The sequence below is a fragment of the Aulonocara sp. 'chitande type north' Nkhata Bay genome, linkage group LG12 (genome assembly GCF_057382095.1).
Source record: "Aulonocara sp. 'chitande type north' Nkhata Bay isolate Kocher_YH1m ecotype deep benthic linkage group LG12, A_spYH_male_GT1.1, whole genome shotgun sequence".
Taxonomy (NCBI): domain Eukaryota; kingdom Metazoa; phylum Chordata; class Actinopteri; order Cichliformes; family Cichlidae; genus Aulonocara; species Aulonocara sp. 'chitande type north' Nkhata Bay.
This window is the reverse complement of record NC_141355.1, coordinates 29,404,142-29,425,958: the sequence shown is the minus strand read 5'-3', so window position 1 is coordinate 29,425,958 and position 21,817 is coordinate 29,404,142. Positions and strand designations below refer to the sequence as shown.

The 21,817-nt window shown below is 40.2% G+C and overlaps 2 protein-coding genes across 4 annotated transcripts in view; one reads left to right on the top strand and one right to left on the bottom strand.

The window, feature by feature from the left end:
• ikbkb (inhibitor of nuclear factor kappa B kinase subunit beta) overlaps window positions 1-8,521 on the top strand; it is a 39,066-nt gene extending 30,545 nt beyond the window's left edge. For both annotated transcript variants that reach the window (XM_086314953.1, XM_086314951.1), the window contains 14 exons: window positions 99-206; window positions 288-417; window positions 639-833; window positions 935-1,049; window positions 1,195-1,318; window positions 1,405-1,556; window positions 3,020-3,081; window positions 3,170-3,270; window positions 3,375-3,424; window positions 3,539-3,638; window positions 4,855-5,002; window positions 6,801-6,889; window positions 7,190-7,283; window positions 7,392-8,521. In XM_086314953.1, the coding sequence (XP_086171079.1) occupies window positions 99-206; window positions 288-417; window positions 639-833; window positions 935-1,049; window positions 1,195-1,318; window positions 1,405-1,556; window positions 3,020-3,081; window positions 3,170-3,270; window positions 3,375-3,424; window positions 3,539-3,638; window positions 4,855-5,002; window positions 6,801-6,889; window positions 7,190-7,283; window positions 7,392-7,451 (1,528 nt within the window). In that variant the 3' untranslated portion in view covers window positions 7,452-8,521. The remainder of the gene's footprint in view (window positions 1-98; window positions 207-287; window positions 418-638; window positions 834-934; window positions 1,050-1,194; window positions 1,319-1,404; window positions 1,557-3,019; window positions 3,082-3,169; window positions 3,271-3,374; window positions 3,425-3,538; window positions 3,639-4,854; window positions 5,003-6,800; window positions 6,890-7,189; window positions 7,284-7,391) is intronic.
• Window positions 8,522-9,322: 801 nt separating this feature from the next.
• On the bottom strand, window positions 9,323-21,101 carry vdac3 (voltage-dependent anion channel 3). 2 transcript variants are annotated; one of them, XM_086314954.1, is made up of 10 exons: window positions 20,947-21,101; window positions 17,474-17,589; window positions 16,102-16,173; window positions 15,805-15,854; window positions 14,685-14,837; window positions 14,096-14,148; window positions 13,789-14,016; window positions 13,547-13,697; window positions 10,398-10,455; window positions 9,323-10,274 (listed from the first exon to the last, which is right to left on the bottom strand). In XM_086314954.1, exons 2-10 carry the CDS (start codon window positions 17,583-17,585, stop codon window positions 10,183-10,185), a joined length of 969 nt encoding a protein of 322 aa, XP_086171080.1. In that variant the 5' UTR covers window positions 17,586-17,589; window positions 20,947-21,101; the 3' UTR covers window positions 9,323-10,182. The 2 variants fall into 2 exon arrangements, with proteins under 2 accessions (XP_086171080.1, XP_086171081.1); XM_086314955.1 differs by lacking the exon at window positions 17,474-17,589 and having other exon boundaries at window positions 20,947-21,086.
• Window positions 21,102-21,817: the final 716 nt, after the last annotated feature.

The window sequence follows — 21,817 nt, the reverse complement described above, 5'->3', positions numbered from 1 at the left end:
AGTTGCAACCAAAGTGAAGATAAAATAGAAAAAGTACTGCACTTTTAAGAGAATAAAATATTAAACTAAATTGTATACAATTGATTTTTATGTTTTAGGCACAACAAACTCAGGCAGAAGCTGGACAATATTATTATTGTCTACGAGGACCTCACTGGGGACGTCCGCTTTTCCGAACACATCCCTCAGCCCAACAACCTCAACAGGTATGTTCATACAGGACAGACACATGAAAGTGCTGGATTTAAACTCATGTATCTCAGTCTAATGCAATAACTGTTTGGCAGTCTGTTATTAGAGAAGATGGAGAGGTGGCTGAAGCTGATGTTAAAGTGGTCTCCTCAGGAGAGAGGCAAAGACCCCAGTGCTACCCCCAGCGACTGCTTCTCCCAGCTGGAGCTCTTATTGCAAATCAAGGTTAACAGAGAAATTAATTGATTTATTTGACTGATTTATACAACAGTGTCCCTGCATTACATAAATAACCTCAGGGACTCATAATAGTGCTATAATTAAAGGAAACTTCTGCTCAAATTTTACAGGATGTGAATCTTTAAAAAAATAATACTACTAATAATAAATTTATGTAACATTCACTTGTTTAGTCTTATGCTTTTGGATCTCCTCTGTTCCCTCAGCTGGTTCATGTCTTGAACATGTCGTCTGCAAAGATTCTCACTTATTCAGTATCCGATGATGAGACGGTGGCCAACCTGCAGCTAAGAATAGAAAAGGACAGCAACATCCCTGCAGCCAATCAGGAGCTGCTGCTCGAGGCGGGGTTGGCCTTGGAGCCTCATGCGTTGGCCACACAGTGCGCCGTAGATTACGCAGTAATTTCCAACAAAACAAAAACACACTCCTTTCACAGAATATTCTACATGTGACTATGAAAATGTATTGATTTGTTGCTTTTGTTAATGTTTGTCTTTAGGAGATAGATGGGAGAAGAACAGACTTTCCTCTGGTTTTCCTCTTTGATCGTTCCTCTTGTGTTTATGAACCTCAGTTTGCTCCCCGAACTCTCCCTGAAAATATCCGCTTTGTCCGTAAGTCCAAAGATAAAACCTATTTTATCTTATGATATGATTGTGATTGTGTCATTTCTGTTGCTTTCACTTTGTTTCAATTTTACAACCACTCATATGTGAGTCTATCCTTCTGTCTCTCTTTTTTTCCTCTCTTTTTTCCTAGAAACCGACCCTAACTACGTTCTGGCTTACAGCCCTCTGAGGAGGACTTGTGGCCAAGCGTGGCACACCATCCGCTCTCTCAAGGAAGACTGGCAAAGACTGCAGCAGGGGCAGAAAGCTGCCATGTAAGATGTACACCAGCGCACATGCAAATCTCGTAAACATGCTTCTATTTATTTAAAAAAAAACCATCTTATTCTTTTTCTTTCAGCATGAGCCTGCTGAGACACAACTCTTCACTGTCCAAACAGAAGAATGAGATGGTGTCCATGTACCAGAGACTCATTGCCAAACTGGATTTTTTTACCACCAGCCTTCACATAGACATGGATAAATACCAGGAGCAGACAGCCACAGGGATCGGTACTGTTACAATATTATGTTGGTAGATAGTAGCAACTTTACACTGCCACTACCAGGACTGCATTAATCTATCCTTAAAGATGCACCTTCTTTTTTAACTCTCTTTATGAACAGTCAGATTTAAGATAAGGAATGTATTATAATTACTAGCAGAAATGCTATAACTGGTATTGGTCAATAGAACATTGACATTATATTTTTATTTATTTACAATTATTTATAATTGATACTTTCAGACAGCTAATAAATATAAGTATCTGATAATGTGAATTTATAGTAAGAATAGACCGTGGATTCATACATTGTCAGATATATCATCCTTACATGTTCTTTCACTTAAGCTATTCAGGATAAGCATATCCCAGCTGTCATGGGACAAAAGGCAGAGTACACCCAGTCTTCTGCAGGCCTGCAGACTGTGCCATTGCACTGATAGAAACAACCATGGTGGTGCACCACCATGCTCTGTTAGGCTAAAGATACTAGACGTTACTGCTGTTTGACTGATTAGCACCTCTTCGGAGGTTTTTTTTTTTCCAAAAACACGAAATTGTCCACTTATACTTGTGACAAGTTTTTACAATCCACATAAAGGTTTTGTTATCCAGTTAATTTCTGTTGAATACAGGTAGTGGAAATAAGCTTCATACATACAGGGCGTGCCCTTAGGGAGCTCAGTCATTCAAGAAGGGCTTAGATTAAAGCTAATACTCCTCCACATCGAAAGGCGGTTGGGGGTGAGGTGTTTCAGGCGTGTCTGGGAGAAGTCCTGGGACACAGCTGGATTGGAAACAACTCAATGTCCCCAGGTAGTGATACCCGGTTTAGCGGCAGAAAATGAATGGAAAGATAAAATTGACCAGTCAACAACTAATGAGAGCATAAACAGTTCTTAGTTTCAGTTAAGGCCAACATCCAGAAGTTTAGTTTCAGTTATTTGACTTTAACAGGAATTAAATTAATATTTTGGACAACAGTGGTTAATTGTTGTAACACAGCAGAATTTTTTTACTTGTAATTTCAGGGTTTTGTTGGGAACACGATGATCATATTGGAATGTTGTGGGGATGTGTCCCCTTCAGTGTGCGTATCCATTGCATGTATTGAACCTGGAGCTTGGTGGTGTCTATAAATGTCTCACTGTCTCCAAAGAGATATTATCAGTGAGATATTATGCAGACACGTTACACTTGTAATGAAAGCTGAGTTTAAGGATCGGTATACTCCGACCCATGAGTACTCTATGCTTAAGTAATCATGCAATAATGTAGTACAGAGTATTCAGGGCTGGGAATGTCAGTATTCTGGCGTCACAGCAGGTGTGAGATAGTCTGCAGTTATTTATGGCTTAATTTGGTTGTCTGTGGCTTTTACCTCAGGGGGAAACATTTATCCAAACTTGTCTGTCTAGAACAATGCAGTTTGCCACTAACTAATGACTAATGTCTTCTTACATTTTTTAGCATCAGACAAACTGCTGGGTGTGTGGAGAGAGATGGAGCAAACTGCTGTCAGCTGTGGTCAGGTAGATTTGACTTTTTCTCTCTGTGCATGTGTGCATAAAGAGTATTTATGTGTGTTTCAATAAGACTGAAACGTGTGGCTGTTTCTAGGTTAAGGTGAGTGAGTTGGAGGAGGAAATGATGCAGCTGCAGCCAGACATAGTGGATGTGCAGCGGCAGCCATGGAGGAGTGGAGAAGCCTTGGATACACTGTAAGTTTGAACCAAGCTTTATTGTAAAAAGAAATACATAAAAATAACAAAAGTGACTTCTCTGTGATCTTGTATCCTGCTCTCCTCCCCTCTTTGTTCCTCAGTGAAGGAAAAGCCATGGAGCTGTTCCGAAAACTCAGAGAGAAGCCCAGAGGTTTGGACTATTCATGCTTCAGTTCACTTTTTATTTAACAGCGGTCACAGCATCTCCTTGTGAAAATAAACCTCCTTTGACATTGTTTCAGTTTTCTTCCTTTTCCTTCCACAGACCAGAGGTGTTCAGGAGACAGTCAGGAGGTGGTGCGTCTAGTGGTTCAGGCTGTGCAGTTCTATGAGAAGAAGCTCAGAGATTTCTACACACACCTCAGGTAGTCAAACACATTTTTAAATCATTAAACAATATGCACTGGTGAGCTTTCATTTGGAAACTTTTGCTGTTAAACTCAAGATCCATTATTTGGTGTTGAAGAGCAAAGTTGGTATCAGTTTTCAAGGATACTCATCATCAGGCTGGGAAAACACAAAGGCATTCCCAAGCCAGCTGAGCAATATAATCTCTCCAGGGTGCTGTGTGTTTGGTTCCCCTCCTCGTGGGACATGCCCAGAACACCTCACCAAGGAGGCATCCTTGTCGGATGCCCGAAACACCACAACTGGCTCCTTCTGATGTGGAGGAGTGGTGGTTCTAGTCTGAGCCCCTTCCAGATGGCCGAACTCGTCACCCTATCCCTAAGGGAGAGGCCAGGCACTCTTCAGAGAAAGCTCATTTCCGCCCCTTGTATCCGCAATCTGGTTCTTTCGGTTACCTCGAGCTGACAACCCTAGGTGAGGGTAGGGATGTAGATTGACCAGAAAATCGAAAAGGCTTTGCTTTCACGCTTAGCTCTTACTTCACCACGACGTACCAATACAGTGTCCACATCACTCCAGCCAAAGCACCAATCTCCCACTCCTATTTTTTCCAAAAATATTCTGCATTACTTTACATAATCCCAACCATTGGTGGCTGTCAAACTGGACCCATGCAAAAGTACAGATGAAATAATGTTTAATGATGAATCAGTACTGTGAAGCCTTCTGGTGCTATGGCAGTCACTATGTTTCCATGAAGCCCAACACTACGACCAGAATTCTAGCAGAATAAAAATGTTCCACAAACTCAGCTCAATGAGAAAAAATGATGTCAAAGTGATCAAAATTTACAGTTTATGAAAACTGGTTTCAAACCTTAAACCTTTTTATAAACCAATCAGAAGAATAGCTGTTTCATGTGAGGAAAAACTGATTACACTCAAGCTGTTTTGCTTGTGCACATAAATGGGGATGTGTGCCAAGCGTGGCAGCTTCTCAGTTTAATTTGAATACAAACTCTCGTGTAATTAAAGAATCAACAGGAGCTCAGCAGTGACACCTACTGTGCTGAACAGCTGATACACATAAATATTTGGGGTATTTATCAAGCAAAAAGACAAATACACTACATATTCGTCATTTTCATGCATGCTCTATGTTCCAGTTATATGTGTCAGCACGTTAGCTACACGGGTGCTTCACCTTCAAATTCTGTTTTTATGTGTTATGCAGTAAGACTGCACTGTGCCGCCAGCGTGTGATGGAGTTACTGCCAAAGGTGGAGGGCGTGGTCCAGAAAATGGCGGAAAGCGAACAAGTGCTGATGAGTCTGCAGGAGAGACGACAGAGGGAGCTGTGGAACCTGCTCAAAGTCGCCTGTGTGAGCAAAAATGACCTGTTCACAAACACAAAGACACTTCCAATTCTGATCATAAGATAAGATAAGATAACTCTTTATTGTCATTGCACAGTCATACATAGTACAGTAGTACAATGAAATTGGAAAACTGTCCTACGTCGGCACTACATATAACACAACACGACACGATATGACACATCACAACGCAACAAACAACACAACACAGTATATTAACGTAGTATAAAAAAGAAGAATAAGTGTATGTGTATTGCACACTGTTATTATTGCACAATAATTATTATTGCACCTTGTTATAAATATAAATATTATTATTGTTATTGTTTTAAACATTGTTACCTCCCCCCTAAAAAAGTCCAGGGAGGTAGCCAGTCAGGTGAGCTATTTGCATTGATCAGGGCTATTGCCCTGTTGTAAAAGCTGTCCTTGAGTCTATTTGTTCGGGACCTCAGCAGCCTGAACCTCCTGCCAGACGGCAGCAGCTTAAACACCCGGTGTCCTGGGTGTGTGCAGTCCCGTAGGATGCTGCGTGCCCTCTTGAGACAGCGAGTGCTGTACAGGTCCTTCAGGGAGGGAAGAGGATGTCCAATGATTTTTTGGGCCATATTGATGACCCTCTGGAGTGCCTTTCTGTGTGCTGTGGTGCAGCTGGAGAACCACACACCGATGCAATATGTCAGCACACTTTCAATGGAGCAGCGGTAGAAGACGGTCAGCAGCTCCTTCTTCAGGTCCATTTTTCTGAGGATTCTCAGAAAGTGGAGACGCTGTTGGGCCTTCTTTAAGACCGCAGAGGTGATAGAGCTCCATTGGAGGTCTGTGTCTATGTGCACACCCAGAAACTTGAAACTGGAGACCCTTTCCACGCACTCCCCGTTGATGCTGACAGGCTGCAGCTCGGACTTCCTCCTTCTGAAGTCAACTACCAGTTCTTTTGTCTTGGTGGTATTGAGGTCCAGGTTGTTGTCTACACACCAATCTGACAGCCTCTGAACTTCAGCTCTGTACGCAGTCTCATCTCCCCCTGAGATGAGCCCCACCACGGTGGTATCATCTGCAAACTTGATGACTGTGTTGTCTGGGTGGGAACTAACACAGTCATGTGTGTACAGAGTGTACAGTAGGGGACTCAGTACACTCACATACATATAGACTCATATACACTCACCAGCCGCTTCATTAGGTGCACTTTGCTAAAGCTGATTTAGAATTACATTTTGAGAAACACTGGAGATTTTGGTCCATGTTGACATGAAAGCGTCACACACAGAGTTGATGCAGATTTGTCAGCTCCTCATGATCCGTGATGTGAATCTGGAATTCTGAGATTTTATTATGTTCAGTAAATAAATTTGAAATGATTTGAGCTTTGTGATATGATGCATTATCCTGTCTGAAACAACATACTCAGGTAGACTGTGGCATTTAAACAATGCTCTGCTGATGCTGTGCCAAGATAATATCCCAACACCGTTACCCCACCAACAGCACCAGCAAGCCTGACACGTTCAAAGTTCCTTAAATCACCGTTCTTATTCATTCTGATGCTCAGTTTAAACTTCAGTAGGTTGTCTTACACAAGCCTAAATGCAATGAGTTGCTGCCGTGTGATTGGCTGCGACTTATTTATGTTAACGTCAGTTGAATAGTTGTACTTAACAAAGTAAGCACACAAAATACAATTTGCTTACAGTTGTAGCCAGTAGTATATGTGTAATTTCTGTCTACTGTGATTATCAAGAGTGTTACATTTACTTTATCAGCTAATATTGACTAAAGTCCATCATCTTGTCTTACATAGAGTAAAGTTCGCAGTCCAGTGAGTGGGAGTCCTGATGGATTACGTACCCCGTCGTCAGTACTCACTCCCAGACACAGCTTACAACAACTGTGAGTGCACTCTCTCTCTCTCTCTCACTCTCACACACACGTGCGTACTGGGATGTGAGGGTAGGCGTCCATTCAGACCCTAAAATTAATGATTGTAATATTGTTGAGGTGGTGTAGGCTTACGTTTATTTTTACATGCCTATACATGATGACTAACCAAAAGAATTTTAAACTAATTATATATTGTGGGAGTTTGTTTAAAGACAACTTTTCAGAACATCTCAGATAGCACAGACACATAACAGGAATCCTAACAAAGTCGTCAGAGGAATGCATGAATAACTTTGGGTGTGTTTGCAGTGATGAGTCTCTTGTGGAGGAGAGCAGGACATTTGAGAGCCGCCTTCAGAGTTTGCTGCACGACACCATCCAGGAATCTGAGAGCAGTATGGAGGTGTGCAAACAGATGCATAGCAGCTGCATGGAAGTGTTTTGTGATTATTATTTTTTTTTAATTTTTTTATTGTTTAACTAAAACAATTGCCTTTTGTTTTTGTCCTAGATGCTGAGGGAGTGGACGTGGCTGCGTGGAGGCCAGGATTTCTCCAGTGACCTCTCATAAACTGAGTTTCCATCTTTGCAGATATGTAGTACTCTGCTGCCTCTGTGTGGATGGGCTGTCAAATTACACGTGGGATGTATGACGACAGTCTGAAGTGAACGTGTAGCAGTTTAAAAAAAAAATCAGTGAGATCGCTAACACCTTATTGGCTTTGTGAAAAAGAATAATTAAATCTATGTTCAGGATTAATGTCAGAGAGATTAATTGGAGTGTCATCTTTCATCTTAAACAGAACATTCTGGCTGTAATTCCAGTAAAGATTAAAATCTTAATCTCATATTACATATTTGTACATTCCTATAGGCTTATGGTTTATGAAGCACCTTGCACAGTTCTGACCCAATATCTGCATACAGCATGATTATTGTAAATAATCTTTTGCTGGATTTGTAAGACGATCTCTTTCTTAGTTTAAGAACTAATTTTGTTTCATCGTGATTGTTGGTCTTTGGAAACCACAGATGTTATTCTTAACAAATGTGTGCCTTGAGCTGCGTGTTCATATCTGGAACACTACTTTTTATTGCAGGTTTTATTTGGTTTAAGGGTGTGATTTAGAATTGAAAAGAGGTCTGTTTTAACCGTTTGCTCAGTAACTGTATGAATGTGTTTTTAAACCCACTTATGAATGCATGGGGAAATGAGGAATATCTTCAATAAGAGGAGCATGTATCAAATGCAGCACAGTCCAGTATGCCACGAATAACTGCAAGTGTTTTGTTTATACTGTTGAATTGTTTTGACATGCTGGGTATGGCAATATTTTATACATTTTTTTAATCATTACCTTGAAACAATGAAAAAGAAGTTAAATGTGTGAATTTATCAAAACTGTGAATTACCACAAAACTAACATATTACTCTGGTCTGGTGTTTTGGCCTCATCGCAATTGTTTCCACATTTTTCTTCTCGTTTTCATCTTAAGCCCAACAATTAGAGGTAGTACTGTAAAGATCACACAAGGTGATGCTTATTATCAAGTATCTCGGAATTATTTTGTGTACAGACTTTATGCTGTTAAGATTGTAAAAATGTCAAACAAAATTAAATCTTGACTCTGGTAAGCAGGTTTAATGTGACCTGGTGTTTTCTTTGCTTCATTTCCAAATAATTTGTTTGGACACGAGGACGCTGATGGCCTTGACTGTTTTATTGCGATTAAGAAAAATAATATACAGAATTAGTGCTTGTAGTACTCTGCCATCCCATGATTCATTAGGCTGTAGAACTTTTAGCAGCAATAATTTGTAACCTAGTAATGCAGGTATTCCATCTTACTTCCTTTAGTAATCTTTTTCTATACAATTGTCTCACTCACATTCTTGAGGAACTGAGGTTTGCAAAACATTTGTTTTTGCACAGCTCTCTGTGCATAGATCTCTACTTTGACTCTTTTAAATCATTGTCTCCTTGAATGACTATTTCAGCCAAGCTTTGGCTCTCAGAGGTTCTCACATGTGACTCTAGAATACTTTGTTAGACACAGGTTTATTCAACTTGACTGCAAGGTTCCCAGATCCTGTGGCTGCACCTCAAGCTCAATTCATCACCCTCCAACTGCTGTGCTCGACAGTTATGAGGCGTTTGTGTTGATATGTTGCGTTTCGTTTTCCCCAAATGTAGTGTTGTGGGCAAACATCTCCACTTTGGTCTTACTGGTCCAAAGGATATTGTTCTAGGAGTCTTGTGGTCTGTTCTGAAGTCACTTTGCTCTTGGTGGCACATAAGTTTGCAGAGGATACAGGGCTGTAGAGTACTGTGAAAACAATTTTTCACATGACTAACATCAGTAGGGTGGGGGGGAAAAAAAAAGAAAAAAAAAAAAAACAAAAAAAACAAAACAAGAAACCAAGCCAAAACCCACTACAAATCTGTTTTTAAAGTCTTTATTTCATTCAATAAAGCCAGTTTGAGGTCCTAACTGATGGCTAACTTCCTATACAAAGCACAGCACAGGTAAAGTGAAATGTAGTGCTCAAGGTTTAACAGTTACAGGACATAAAACATGACAAAACAAAGAGGTCATATAGAGATCCTAATTTTTTGACCAAACAAAACCTGAAAACAAAACTTTTAGGTAACCAAGGGCTCACAGTGTTTAACTGTTTTATTTAGGTGGAAACAAAAGCAATCCACTCAGACACATGACCCGTTTTTTCCTGCTTATTTCTCTCTAGCCTCTATTGCATCAGTTGTAAATATGACAATGAAAAGTCTAAAATAAAAAAATAAATAAAAAAAATAAAATAAAAAAAACCTTAGCATTTAAAGCGTGCAACAAAACTACAATATACCAAAACAAGCACCCTCTAACAATCTCACTGATGTCTAAATCCTAGAGTATCTGAACAAAACCTGCCTGAATAACACAGAATGACAGGGTGCTTCAGACATGCTATTAAAAGTGCACTTTGTCTGGCCAAAGCAGCCGAGAAGTAGCACAGTATTTAGAGAATGGGGTATTTGAATAAACTGGCTGCGAGACTGTATGCAGTACTCTGGTAATATATGCTAAAAACTGATGTGTGGGTCATGTCAATAACACTGAAATCCTTGCTTTAGAATTACAGTACTAGAGGTCTTAGAGGCTGTTTGGAGTTTCAGGGTTAAGGCCAAAGTGTGTGTGTGTCTCAGAGGGAAGATTTGTTGATGTGTTGCTGAGTGGGGCCATAGTGGTGTAGTCTTCTCCTTTGTTTGCTTTCCTCTCCTCTTGCCAGTCCTGTTCAATCCTTACGCCTCCAGCTCGAAACCGAGGCCGATTTTGTGTCCACCGGCGTTCACGTTCTTCCCGTCGATCAGAGCAGAGAGGGTGAGCTTCACTCCTGCAGGAAAGAGCGTCACATTGTATCATGTAACCATACAGATGCTCTTTAGGCTGTTATCACAGAATACATGTTTTTGGATGTTTTTTTTGTTTTGTTTTTTAAAGAAGTCAAACGGCTAACCTGGCCTGAGTGTTTGTGTGTATCCAACTCCAACGAGACAGGCGTTGTTAACCTTGGCCTGAGAGGAGAAACAGATCATCAGGTGAGTTAGTCATAAACACTGCATTAGGAGAGTATATGGAGTAGGTTACATAATATGGAGTTTATCATAAATATGAATATCAATCAGCCTCAGGCTGTAAGATAATGATGTTTGAGAAGCACACAGCTGTAGGGATGACTCAGTAGGCAGCTGGTTCCACATTCAAATATTTGAACAACTATTGAATGGATGCTCATAAAAAGAATGGTATCCAGTGACTTCCTCCAGCATGCATTTTAGAGTTGTATAAATCTCTTGATGATTCTGGGACGGGTTAAAACACGTTTATCCTTTTTGTCATTGAACTTTTTTGGTAAAAAAATAAGTATGGATCGTAATTTTTTTTGTTAATTGTAACTTATTAACAACAATATAAACATTTTTTGTGAGCCTGGTGTGATCAACCAACAGATGAAGACTTTAAGCGGCACCCCTTTGCTCACAGAAAAGCAAGGATGCAGTAAATAAATAAATAAATGCATTTAGGTAAATCCATGAGTTAATTCATGCTAATAAAAATCTGTTCAGTGGTCTTTGTGATTATCAAAATATCTGAAGTCTAGCAGGAGGTATCTTTAGAGCATTCACATTTTGCTTAATCATATCCCTATTCCCTAAAAAATCCCTTATTTTATTGTCAAATATCATTTATTTCAACTCCGCTTACTGAGTTTGCTTCTTAACTCATTATTTACACAGTCCACCCAATGCTTATATAATAAATACAATTTTATTTGCATAGCACCTTTCAAGATTTAAAAAAAAATAAAAAAATAAAAAAATAAGGATCACAAAAAGCTTCAGACCTTCTCAGACCACTAAGTCCACAGATCTCAAGCTCAAAGGAGAGAGTTCCAGAGTCTGGACACCACCGTTACAAAAGCTCTGTCACCTTTCGTTTTCAGCCTCATATGCTTACTACCCAATATTATTGTGCCAAAACAGTAACTACCATAGTGGGCATACTGCAACACATGCATTCATAAATTTTCTTAGCTGCTGGAGCATATCACAGCTGTCACTGAGCACATGGCAGAGTACAACCAGTCTGCAGGGCCAACGCAGAAACAGACAACCACTTACACCTTCAGCCAATTTAGCAACACCAACTAAACTAACATGCATGTCTTTGGACTGTCGAAGGAAGCTGGAATATCCAGAGACAACGCATGCACAGACATAAATAACAGGGAATCTCAATAGAGAACCTCCCAAGCTAGACAGCAGATTTGAACCCACAACCTAGAGCTGGGCGATATGAGATTTTTTCATATCACGATATGTTCTTTTCATTTCAGGCGATAACGATATCTATCACGATATAAGCCAAATAACTATATTTGTAAGATTTAAATGTGCCGTTGCTCACAAGTAAAATGTGAAATAATCAGCAGCTTGTTTTTATTTAAATATTTATTTCCCATAATAAGTTCAACAGGGTAGATGTACTTAAGGAACATGAGACTTTTTCAGATAAATAAAGGCAAATATTGCAAACTACACAAAAGGCAGCCGCTAAAGCGTTTAAGTTTCAAAATAGAACAAACGAAACAGACTAAATTGTCAATTCCACTTAGAAACAAAATATTAATTCTAAAAATAAATCTTAGTTTGTTTTACAGAAGAACAGACAAAACTGACTAACTTTTGTCAATATCAAATAAACTGAATTGAATGGGTTGCATTGTTGTATTTTGTCATGTTTCTCAGGTCTTTGTCTGAATTTCTACGAACATTATTGCTAAGGATTGTCTTATTGCATTGGAGTCACACTGGGTTAAATATGTACACTTGGGTTTTAAGGGGTATTTATTATTTTCTTCTTTTTTTTTGGGTTGTATGGAAGCCCCAAACGCAATTTCATTGTTCTTGACAATGACAATAAATAAATAAATACTAAATACTGAGAACTAAAAGGAAATTCTCAATCTCTCCTTGTTGTATAGCTTAGCTTTTCAAACAGTTTTAACAGTTACTTTAGTCTGACAAAAGCCGAATGACGAATTAGCGCTTCCAGTCAGAGACTGAGGCTACGTCCACACGTACACGGGTATTTTTGAAAACGGAGATTTTCCGTTTTCGTTTTAAAAAAATAATCCCGTCCACACATAAAGGCAGAAATGAAGGAAAACGCTGCTATGAACATGCCAAAGCAGCAGGTGGCGCTAGATTCCTAACCGTGCAGAAATGTTGGCCAATCAGAAGTCTAGAAGCCTCGGTGGGAAAAAGTAAACAAAGCTGGGGCATAGAAGCAGAACCGAGTCGTAAGTGTGGAGGGACTAACTGTGTGTATATGTAAGCATTTAAACACTGCAGAGAGTAGAATTAACAGTAACAGTATTGTAGAAATTCATTTCACCGAAACAATAACGTGGCGCACAGTGTGACGCATGCACCAGTTTATTGTATTTCCAGACTTGCTTTCGGCACATTTACAGTGCACGCTACTCTGTTTTTGTCAGACTTGAAATAGCCGAAATACCTTCCCACTACGGAACTTCTATGGCTCTTCCGTTCGACAATCTCTCCGGCATTGGAACCATCATCTGTTTTCTCTTCGGTCACGCTCGGTTGATTTTTCTAGTCGGCACACTCATTTCCTCCATTACGCGCTGGCTCCATTACCCGCTGGCTGTTTCCCAAACAAACACACGTGCGGCTTGGCACTTGTGCTGTACGTAACAAGTCACGCGACGTGACGCTGCGGCTGTGATTGGTTCGGCTCTGCGCTGCTTAATTTGGATTGGCTGACCTTTTTTTTTTTTTTTTTTTTTTTTTTTTAAGAGGACAAGAGCGGCGAGGTCTATCGCGATAGCTTAATTTCTCTATCGAGTAAAAGTTATATCGCGATACATATCGTTATCGTTCTATCGCCCAGCTCTACCACAACCTTTTTGTTATGCAGATCTAACCACTGCAGCACTGTGCCACCCCTGAGTACAGTTGTACATTTAACTCAAACCTCCAGCAGAGTCCCACAAAAGTTATAGCGTGATTAGCTAGCAGTGAAAATGTATCATTTATTTATGTATGTTAGACGTGTGCAGGATGTTTTGTCAGTTCTCACAGAGAGGGATGCATCCTTATCCAGCTGGTATTTGGCTCCAAGTCCAAAGCGTGTGTTATTGCTGCCTGCTGTCCAGGCTAGGTTGACTGCTGTTTCCAGGTTGCTGTTCACCTTTTGGTAAATGGAGCCACCGAACTCCGTGCCATCATTACTGAAATACAACACCAAACAATTTAAGAACTGAGGGGAAAAAACAAAAACAACAAAACCCCTAAACTTTGTGCTATGCTGTAGTGACTCACACGCTGGTATGAAGTTGGAAGTCACCAGTCTTGTATCCAAGGGCAAAGTTGTTCTTGACAAGTTTAGATTTGGCAGTGTCGAAAGCCATCTGGTAACCAGCCAGCCAGCCCTCGAAGCCAAGCACAGCCGCTGTGTGGACAGTGGGGCCGGCCATGTCGAAGTCCAGGTCACAGCCCACATTCACAAAGTCCCGCTTGTAGCTGGTCTTCAGTTTGGCACTCTTCTTGCTAAAGATCGTAATTATTAGACACGTCCTATTGAGAACATTTATTAAAAACCCTGAGAACATCAGAGCGTTACTCTTACCCAGTGTTCGGCACAAATGACGTGTCCAGACCGAGCTTCAGGCCGTTGGCCAGCTACAGACAGACAGAAGACTTAATACATTAAGTACTGAAGTATTAGCCACCACATATTATTAAACCTTTCCTTATTTTCTGTCATACGTATATGTTTTAAAGAGGTAGGTACTTATCACCATCATCCAAACACTCAAAACTATGTTTTTTTTCCTACTCTTTGATGTCAATGAGAGCAGATGTCTATAATATTATCATCACAGACACAAAGCTTTAATCGTGAGCCACACACTTGCTATCCAAATTTCTTGTCATGAGGAGCAACCCATCAGTAATAATAATATTATTTTTTCTTAAAAAATAAAAATATAATTCTGGCAGCTCAGCCTCCCAGTAGATGCACCTATGGTATGAATTTCAAAATTTGCCTAGTTCTTAAGATATCACATTCACAATATTTTCAGAAAACATGACCTCTGACCTCTAACCTTGAGGCAGAGGTCAATGAGATTTAAACACATCTGAGGTTTTTAGTAGATACACCAATGCTATTTTGCCCCCCCCAATAAATAAAATTCCTGTTTGTTTGACTTCACCTGGTCCTCCAACGTGATTTCTGTTGTAAGAATGTTGTCAGTGTTCCACTTCTGGTTGAAGGTGAGCCCCAGATCTTTCATTTTGTACTTTGTCTCCAGGTGGCCTCCAGACCTCCCTGTATCTGTGTTGTTGGAGCCAGAAGTGGTGAACTCCTGTAGGAGAGACGGATCGAGTAATGAGGGGAAGATGGAAGATGAGGTGGAAGGGAAAGTAGAAAGAGACATCAGAGCACAGCTAAAGACACTAGAGGCCGGGGGGAAACTGAGACAGGGATAACAAGCATTACGTTTTTGGCTTTTCCTCTGCCAAACAATCCCTCACAGGGTTGCATGACTGGTTATTCAAATAAATAAATAAATAAATAAATAAAAATCTAGACCTTTAAGATGGAGAAGTGAGCTGGGAAGGTAAACTGAGGACTGTGAGGGAGAGGCTGGTCATGAGTGTTTAACGATCAGTGCTATTACAGCTGCGGTTGGGGTAATGCTGTCACTTAGGTGAGCCGTTACTGCAAAGAAATAGTTGGCAGAAAGCCTGCACACAAACACACACTGCTATCACTCTTGCACCCTGCAGTGCACCTGTGTTTAATGATTACATATGCACACACACTCACTCTCCCACTCTTACCATCTGACAGGAGCATCCAAAGAAGAAGCAGAGAAAAGAGAAAACAGAGGAAGTTAGGGAAAACCACAGTCTACATGTGACAGTTTGACTGCTTGCTGGGAAAATGAAAACCAGAGCTACAAAAAGTAAAAGTGGATGTCTTTTCAGTGCTTTTTGAGTGAGGCTTAAAGCTGGATCAGATTTGGAAAACTATGCAAGAGCTCATTTGTGGTTTTACTATGGTAACCGGTTTATGGCAACACAGATACATGGCACGTTTTGGTGAAACTCTTTCCCTTCGTGACAGAACATGCTGCTTCAGAGGAGAGAGTAAGGAATAAACTCATTCGACAGAGTGTTTCTCTGCTGACTCTGTATGTAGAGGCACGTCAGGCACTCTGACATGAAGACCTCCAAAGCCGTGAGTCAGACCTTTGCTCTACATCTAAGTGCTTAGAAAGACGTTTGAAACTAAATTTAAACGCATCCAGTGACAACAGTAATACTTACAACTCCACTTTGAGACTTGGTCTTAACATCTAGCTTCAATATTCCATAGCCTGTGGAAAAGAAATTAGGATATTTAAAAAAAAACAAAAAAAAAAAAACATATATATTACAAGGAAGGGCAGTAAAAATAATCTCTTTGCACTGGCCAGAAGAACAATAGACACCTGCAGCACAGAGCACACAAAGCATTCTCTGAAAATCAGTCCTGCACCATAGTTTGAGCCCAAACAGCTTCAGTATGATAGCAACAGAAGAGCAGCAGTTACATATGCATGTTAAGTAGATTTCTTCACTTACCGAAGCCTTTACTGAAGATGTCTTTGGCAGATTTTCCCAGATCCGAGTATGCAGGAGGGACAGCCATTGTGCCTGAGGAAAGAAGTGTACCAATAGTTTAATCACAGCAGTGACACACATACACCCACACATGTGCACTTTTTATGTAAAGAGATATTCCAGCAATTTAGAAATACACTTTTACAACACTGGTGAAATTGCAAGATTTAAGAGTCTGTCCAGCAGAGCACTAAATATGCACATTTCCAGCTTTCCAGTTTGGGTTAAAGTACAAATCTGTTGGATCACACATTTGCCTTTCATATCTCAACCTCTGAAACATTTGTGCCATGTAGAATAGCACAATATGAGCTTTCAATCGTTACTGAAGCACATATTGTGTAGTTTTTTAACAAAGATTAAATGGATACAGAAACAATAGCAGAGTGTCCCTTTAAAAAATTAAAAATAAAATAAATCAAGATGCTAACACAAAATGAATTTTAAAGCTCTGCACTGGAAGCTGTGCTTTGCAATGCAAATAGCACTTCTGAGGCCACACACACGCTGACAGCACCGCCAACAGCATTTTCGATCAACCATCTACTCACCAACAATCATTACACATCAATACAAGCCAGTAGGGGGGCTGTCTGGGTGCTGGTTATAGCCCCTCTCCTCCCCCTCCATCTTCCACAGAAACCCTATTGATTGCCTAGCAGCAGTACATGAGCAAGCAGCAGAGGTTGTTAAACCAATGAAACTGTTTCCCTAGTTTAGGAGGACAGTATACAAGTCTTATTTTTGCAATAGCTGTTGCAGAATGAACAAAAATAGCATCATTACTGGGAACAAATATCAACATAGCATATTTTTTTTGCAGACTGCGGCCAGGTCACTGCAGCATAGCCAGCACAAGCAGTGGCTGGTTTGGTTAGTCAGCAACTACCACTCCTGCACACCACTGCACTGCACTGTAGTGTAGTGTTTCAGAGGCATCAGTGTCCCCTGGGTCAGTGTGCACGTGTCTGCGAAGAAGACAGCCTTGGCATTGACTTATATCCTATAAGTGTTTAATAAGTGTTTAATATTTTACTACCAGCACACCTTTTTGTGGCTCCTGCACCCCTCACCTAACTGGTCTCTTCTACAGAAGATGGGAAATGCAGCTAACACGTGCATGACTGAGCCACTGCAGACAGATCAAATACTGTCACTTGGGGGGAAAAAAGGGGAAAAAAAAAAAAGAAAAAAAAAAAAGATAACTGAAAGCAGATGAAAACCGCTTAGACACAAAGACCCCTTCTCTCCCTGTAATGAAACCAACATGCAATCCAGGGACCCTGATGATAATCCATCTGTGTTTTTACATGTAACCCCCAACACCACTCACCATGTCCCTTTGGTGCGTGGCTCTGACACGTCACACAGTGGTCTTTGTTTTCTGCATGTTTGCCTTTTCCTGGCATGTCCTGCTGCAGTACAATCCCAACATTCTGTGCCATGACTCTTCAGAGGGAGAAGTAAAAGCAGGGACAATGGGAAACTTTTGGCAAGAAGTCCTTCGCCACTTTAATTAACAGCATCATCACACAATACAAACTCTTGTTTGAAAGTGGTTCACAACATGTTACAGCTACTGTAGCCATACCTAACTTATGTAAACCAGAGCACTCTGTGCACTGCATGCAAACCTGGCCTGTGTGTAGACGTGAAAAGACCTTTTGAAATACTTTTTCCTCCATCCCGCACACAAAAGTACAGAAAAACAGAACAAATCATGAAAGTAAATCACATTGATAAATATGCACTTTAATGCCAGGTTCCTTAAAGTCTGGCGCATCACCTACAGAGATTTATATTTACAATAACCCCTCTCCAAATCCAAATGGGGAAAAGATGCTTAAACAGATTAACTCAATGTGTGCACCAAAGCAGAAAGTGTGAATAATGCAAAGCAACTTAACAGAGTCCGGGGGGAATAGCAAATGCAGTAGGCACCAACTTTTCTTTTAGGCTGATATGGCCAACTTTGTGATAAATCCAATAGGAAAAGTCTTTTTTTTTGGTGTTATGTGACAAATGAATGTTCAATATTCACTCATTCTCCTCTAGCTTTCTAATATTTTCATTGTGTCCGGGACGGATTTTCTCCTGTCACTTTGCTCTCCGTTGTTTTTTCCCTGCTAATTTTAGCATCACACGGCATAGCTTCTGTATCACGTGGTATAAGGCTCCACCCTTGTCATTTGTTGAGCAGGAAGAGTGAGCGCTTGATTTCATGCAGATTACGTCCCGGATCAAAATGCAGTACAATCGTCGTCATCTTTTTTTTTTCTTTTTTTTTTTAAAAAATCGTTGTCATTTGGAAATGAGATCGCACATAAGTATGAATCGAGATCGCGATTTTCTAACGATTAATCGTGCAGCCCTAGCTTGCGTTATCTTAAGATTGTCATCATTTTCACATAATACAAATCCATCACCTGTGGTCTCAATATTCATTTCCCAGACACTCAGCAACTACATGCAATTCCCAATCTGTCTTTGTCATTCCACCCGACAGACAATCCTTCTCCACTCTCTATCCCCTCACCCCCCCCACCCCCACCCCACTTAGTTTCCTCACCAAGTCGCAGCTCTAAATTTAGCCCATGTGAACATGACACTGAATTACATGTGACTTGGCTTTTAACATGTGTCCTCCTCCAGGTTCAGCCTATTAAGATCCCTATTTTTTTTTAAGTACCAGCACAGTGTGTTTATGCACAAACACCTGCCACTCATCGTATTACTTACAATGCGCATACGTAATTATATGCAAGCTGTAGCCAGGTGATAGACTGGAGTAAGCGCAAAGGTCAAGATGACCCCACATAAATGACATGGACGTATTTGAACACAAACAAAATGTTAAATGACTTAAAAATCCATAGAACTGTCCAACGCAACATGCTTTTAGTACATACTGCTCAATTTGCGAGCAGCACAAATTCCCAATGTTTATAATAATAATAATAATAATAATAATAATAATAATAATAATAATAATAATAGATTGCATTTATATAGCACTTTTCGAGACCCTCAAAGCACTTTACAATTGCACTGTTCAGTCACTCTCACATTGACACACTGGTGGAGGCAAGCTACAGTTGTAGCCACAGCTGACTTGGGACAGACTGACAGAAGCGAGGCTGCCATATCAAGCCATCGGCCCCTCTGGTCATCACCAGTAGGCGGTAGATGAAGTGTCTTGGTCAAGGACACAACGACCAAGACTGACAGAGCATGGGATCGAATCGGTAACCTTCCGGTTACAAGATGAACCTCCCAACGACCTAAACCACAGTCGCCCCGATGTTGCACAGCTGACTAATTTGAGTATTGTTTCTTCTCTTAAATACACTGTGAAATATAAAAACATCTAAATATCTAATCTGAGTCCAGATTAACTGTGGAGAAGAGCAACTTATATATATTACATATGTTTAACCCCTCAAGTTGAACTGGCATCGTCTGCAGGATTAAATGAAAGGAATAATTCTGACATTCGCATCCAATAACAAGCCATAAAAGGGTGTCAAATATGCAATTAGGCAGTTGCACAACTCTAGCATAGCGTACAGATAACCAAACCAAGAGTGTGTGTGTGTGTGTGTACCATAATGTAGGGAATGTTTGTGAGAGATAAGGTGAAGTGCAGTGAAGTTATAGCTTAAACGTAAAGTGAAATATGCAGCTCTGTCCTGCATTAGAGTCACTTTTAATGGGTGTTTTAATGTGTACAGTGACAACAAAAAGACTTCTGCTGTGTGTAAGCATGTGTTTATAAGTAGCCTTAGTTTATACAATGCTTGCATCATCCAATAGGGCCTTAATAAACCTTTTTACAGTGACACAATAAGGTATTTAAAGGCCATCTTTATAGTTTCCAGCAGTGCTTTTCACTATCTAGTTAACAACTTAAGTTAAATACATCACTAGACTTTGCACCAGCTCCTGCTACATGTGCTGCAGAAAGTGCTGAGATAGGTGTGAACCACGTTTTCTGAACTACTCTGCTAAACACACCATGTGAGGACACCATTTCTAAATTAACCCAGTTATGCTTTTTATTTCTACATAACACACACCGATGCCAATAACAATGAACAGCAATGATTATCAAAATATCGGCTGATAGCACTTTCACTGATTGCTTTATCCAAATAACCTAATAAAACTGTGTCTCTCTAGGCCATTGGCAAGGATAAGATTCTATAATTGAACAGGAAGGAAAGTCTGAACAACAAGTTACAATCAATGACAAAAGATAGCGGTGCTAGTTGTTAATGTTCTTTTGTGTTTCTCAGATAAGACGTTTAAAATAGATTTATGGTCTCCCGTCCCCCGGTCCTTAGCGAACATGCTCATGGCCAGATGCGTCCACCCTTTCATATACATCTCCTTTTTTTTGTTTTTTTAAAAAGCACAATCTCTACTTTAAGTTGTGTATTTCAAATGTTGCAGCACAACAGTGCAATAAATCGCACTTATTATCGCTCATAAAAATTTGTTTTGTTGTTTTCGCTGCATGCCGTCAACACTCGTGGTAAGTTTTGGGAAGAGGGCTAAACTTCAGTTTTTCGAGGATGTTTTATGATAGTTAATTTTGGCTAACTATGGGAACACACAGGCCCGAACTGGCATTAAAACCTTGGCATAGCCGTCTGCGGTGGCTACTCCTACCCATGTGTGACTCATATCTCACTAAAAATCAAGCGGTTGTTGACAACAACTACCAATGCAGGAAAAAAATCGCAAAACAGTACCTTAAAAATAAAATATAATAAGGGACTTGCAAAAGAATCTTGCTTAGCTTACCTTTAGTTTTGTAGCGGAGTGTTGCAGAGTTTCAAAGGACTGCTCACTGCAGCGGAGCACAGTGAAGAAAAAAGCAGAGGGAACCAGACTGAGCAGGCGCAGGTCAGACCTCCAGCAGAGGGCGGGGCCGTTGTGCAAGTGACGTTGGGCACCAAATCTCTCTTTTATTATAAAATGTTTGCAATATGCACATTGTGTCCATGACGCACACAGGCCTAATCATTCATTAGAGAATAAATTAATGCCCAGCAGCATTTGAAATAGAGAAAAATATGTTGATATGTTGAAAAATGTAACTAAGAGGTCTGAGAGGTTAGTAATTCCAGTGTATATAAGAGTCTAAAAATATTTAAACACGGCCATCTTCATACATTAAGAGAAAATGGAGGGGAGAAAGGATATATAATGCCTGAGAGAGAATAGACAATAATTTAGAGATTTCAGTGTAAATGTACCAGCTCACAGAAATAGAGGGACTTTGGTTGGAAGAATCTGATAAGATTTAATGCTTTATTACACCTCTCTCAGAAATAACGCGATACTTCAACCCCACTCCCCACCCACCCTTTCTGCTGAAACCCAAAATCCAAAACCCAAAGTACAAACTGCTACGATGTTTTGTTTTGTTTTTCCTTTTATTAAAGACTATTGGACACATGGTGATCTGTGTGGTCTTTAATTGTGAAATTCCCTGAGAAAGTACGATTATATGTTTCTGAGTATATACCTTCAGAATGGAGATCTGGGTGCTAAAAATACTGTTACTGAGAAATGGATATTATTACAGGAGAACCCAGTGCACATGGACGGAACTCACAAAGGGCATGTATAAAATGGAGATCACAACAAAACGTTTCATTTATCCATCCAA

Coding starts and splice junctions, on each gene's coding strand:
- vdac3 (XM_086314954.1), bottom strand. CDS start 17,585: ATGGCACAGAATGTTGGGATTGTACTGCAGCAGGACATGCCAGGAAAA. Junction 14,149..14,684: donor AAATCACGTTGGAGGACCAG/GTGAAGTCAAAC, acceptor GTCTGTCTGTAG/CTGGCCAACGGCCTGAAGCT. Junction 10,456..13,546: donor ATAAGGATGCATCCCTCTCT/GTGAGAACTGAC, acceptor TTCTCCTCTCAG/GCCAAGGTTAACAACGCCTG.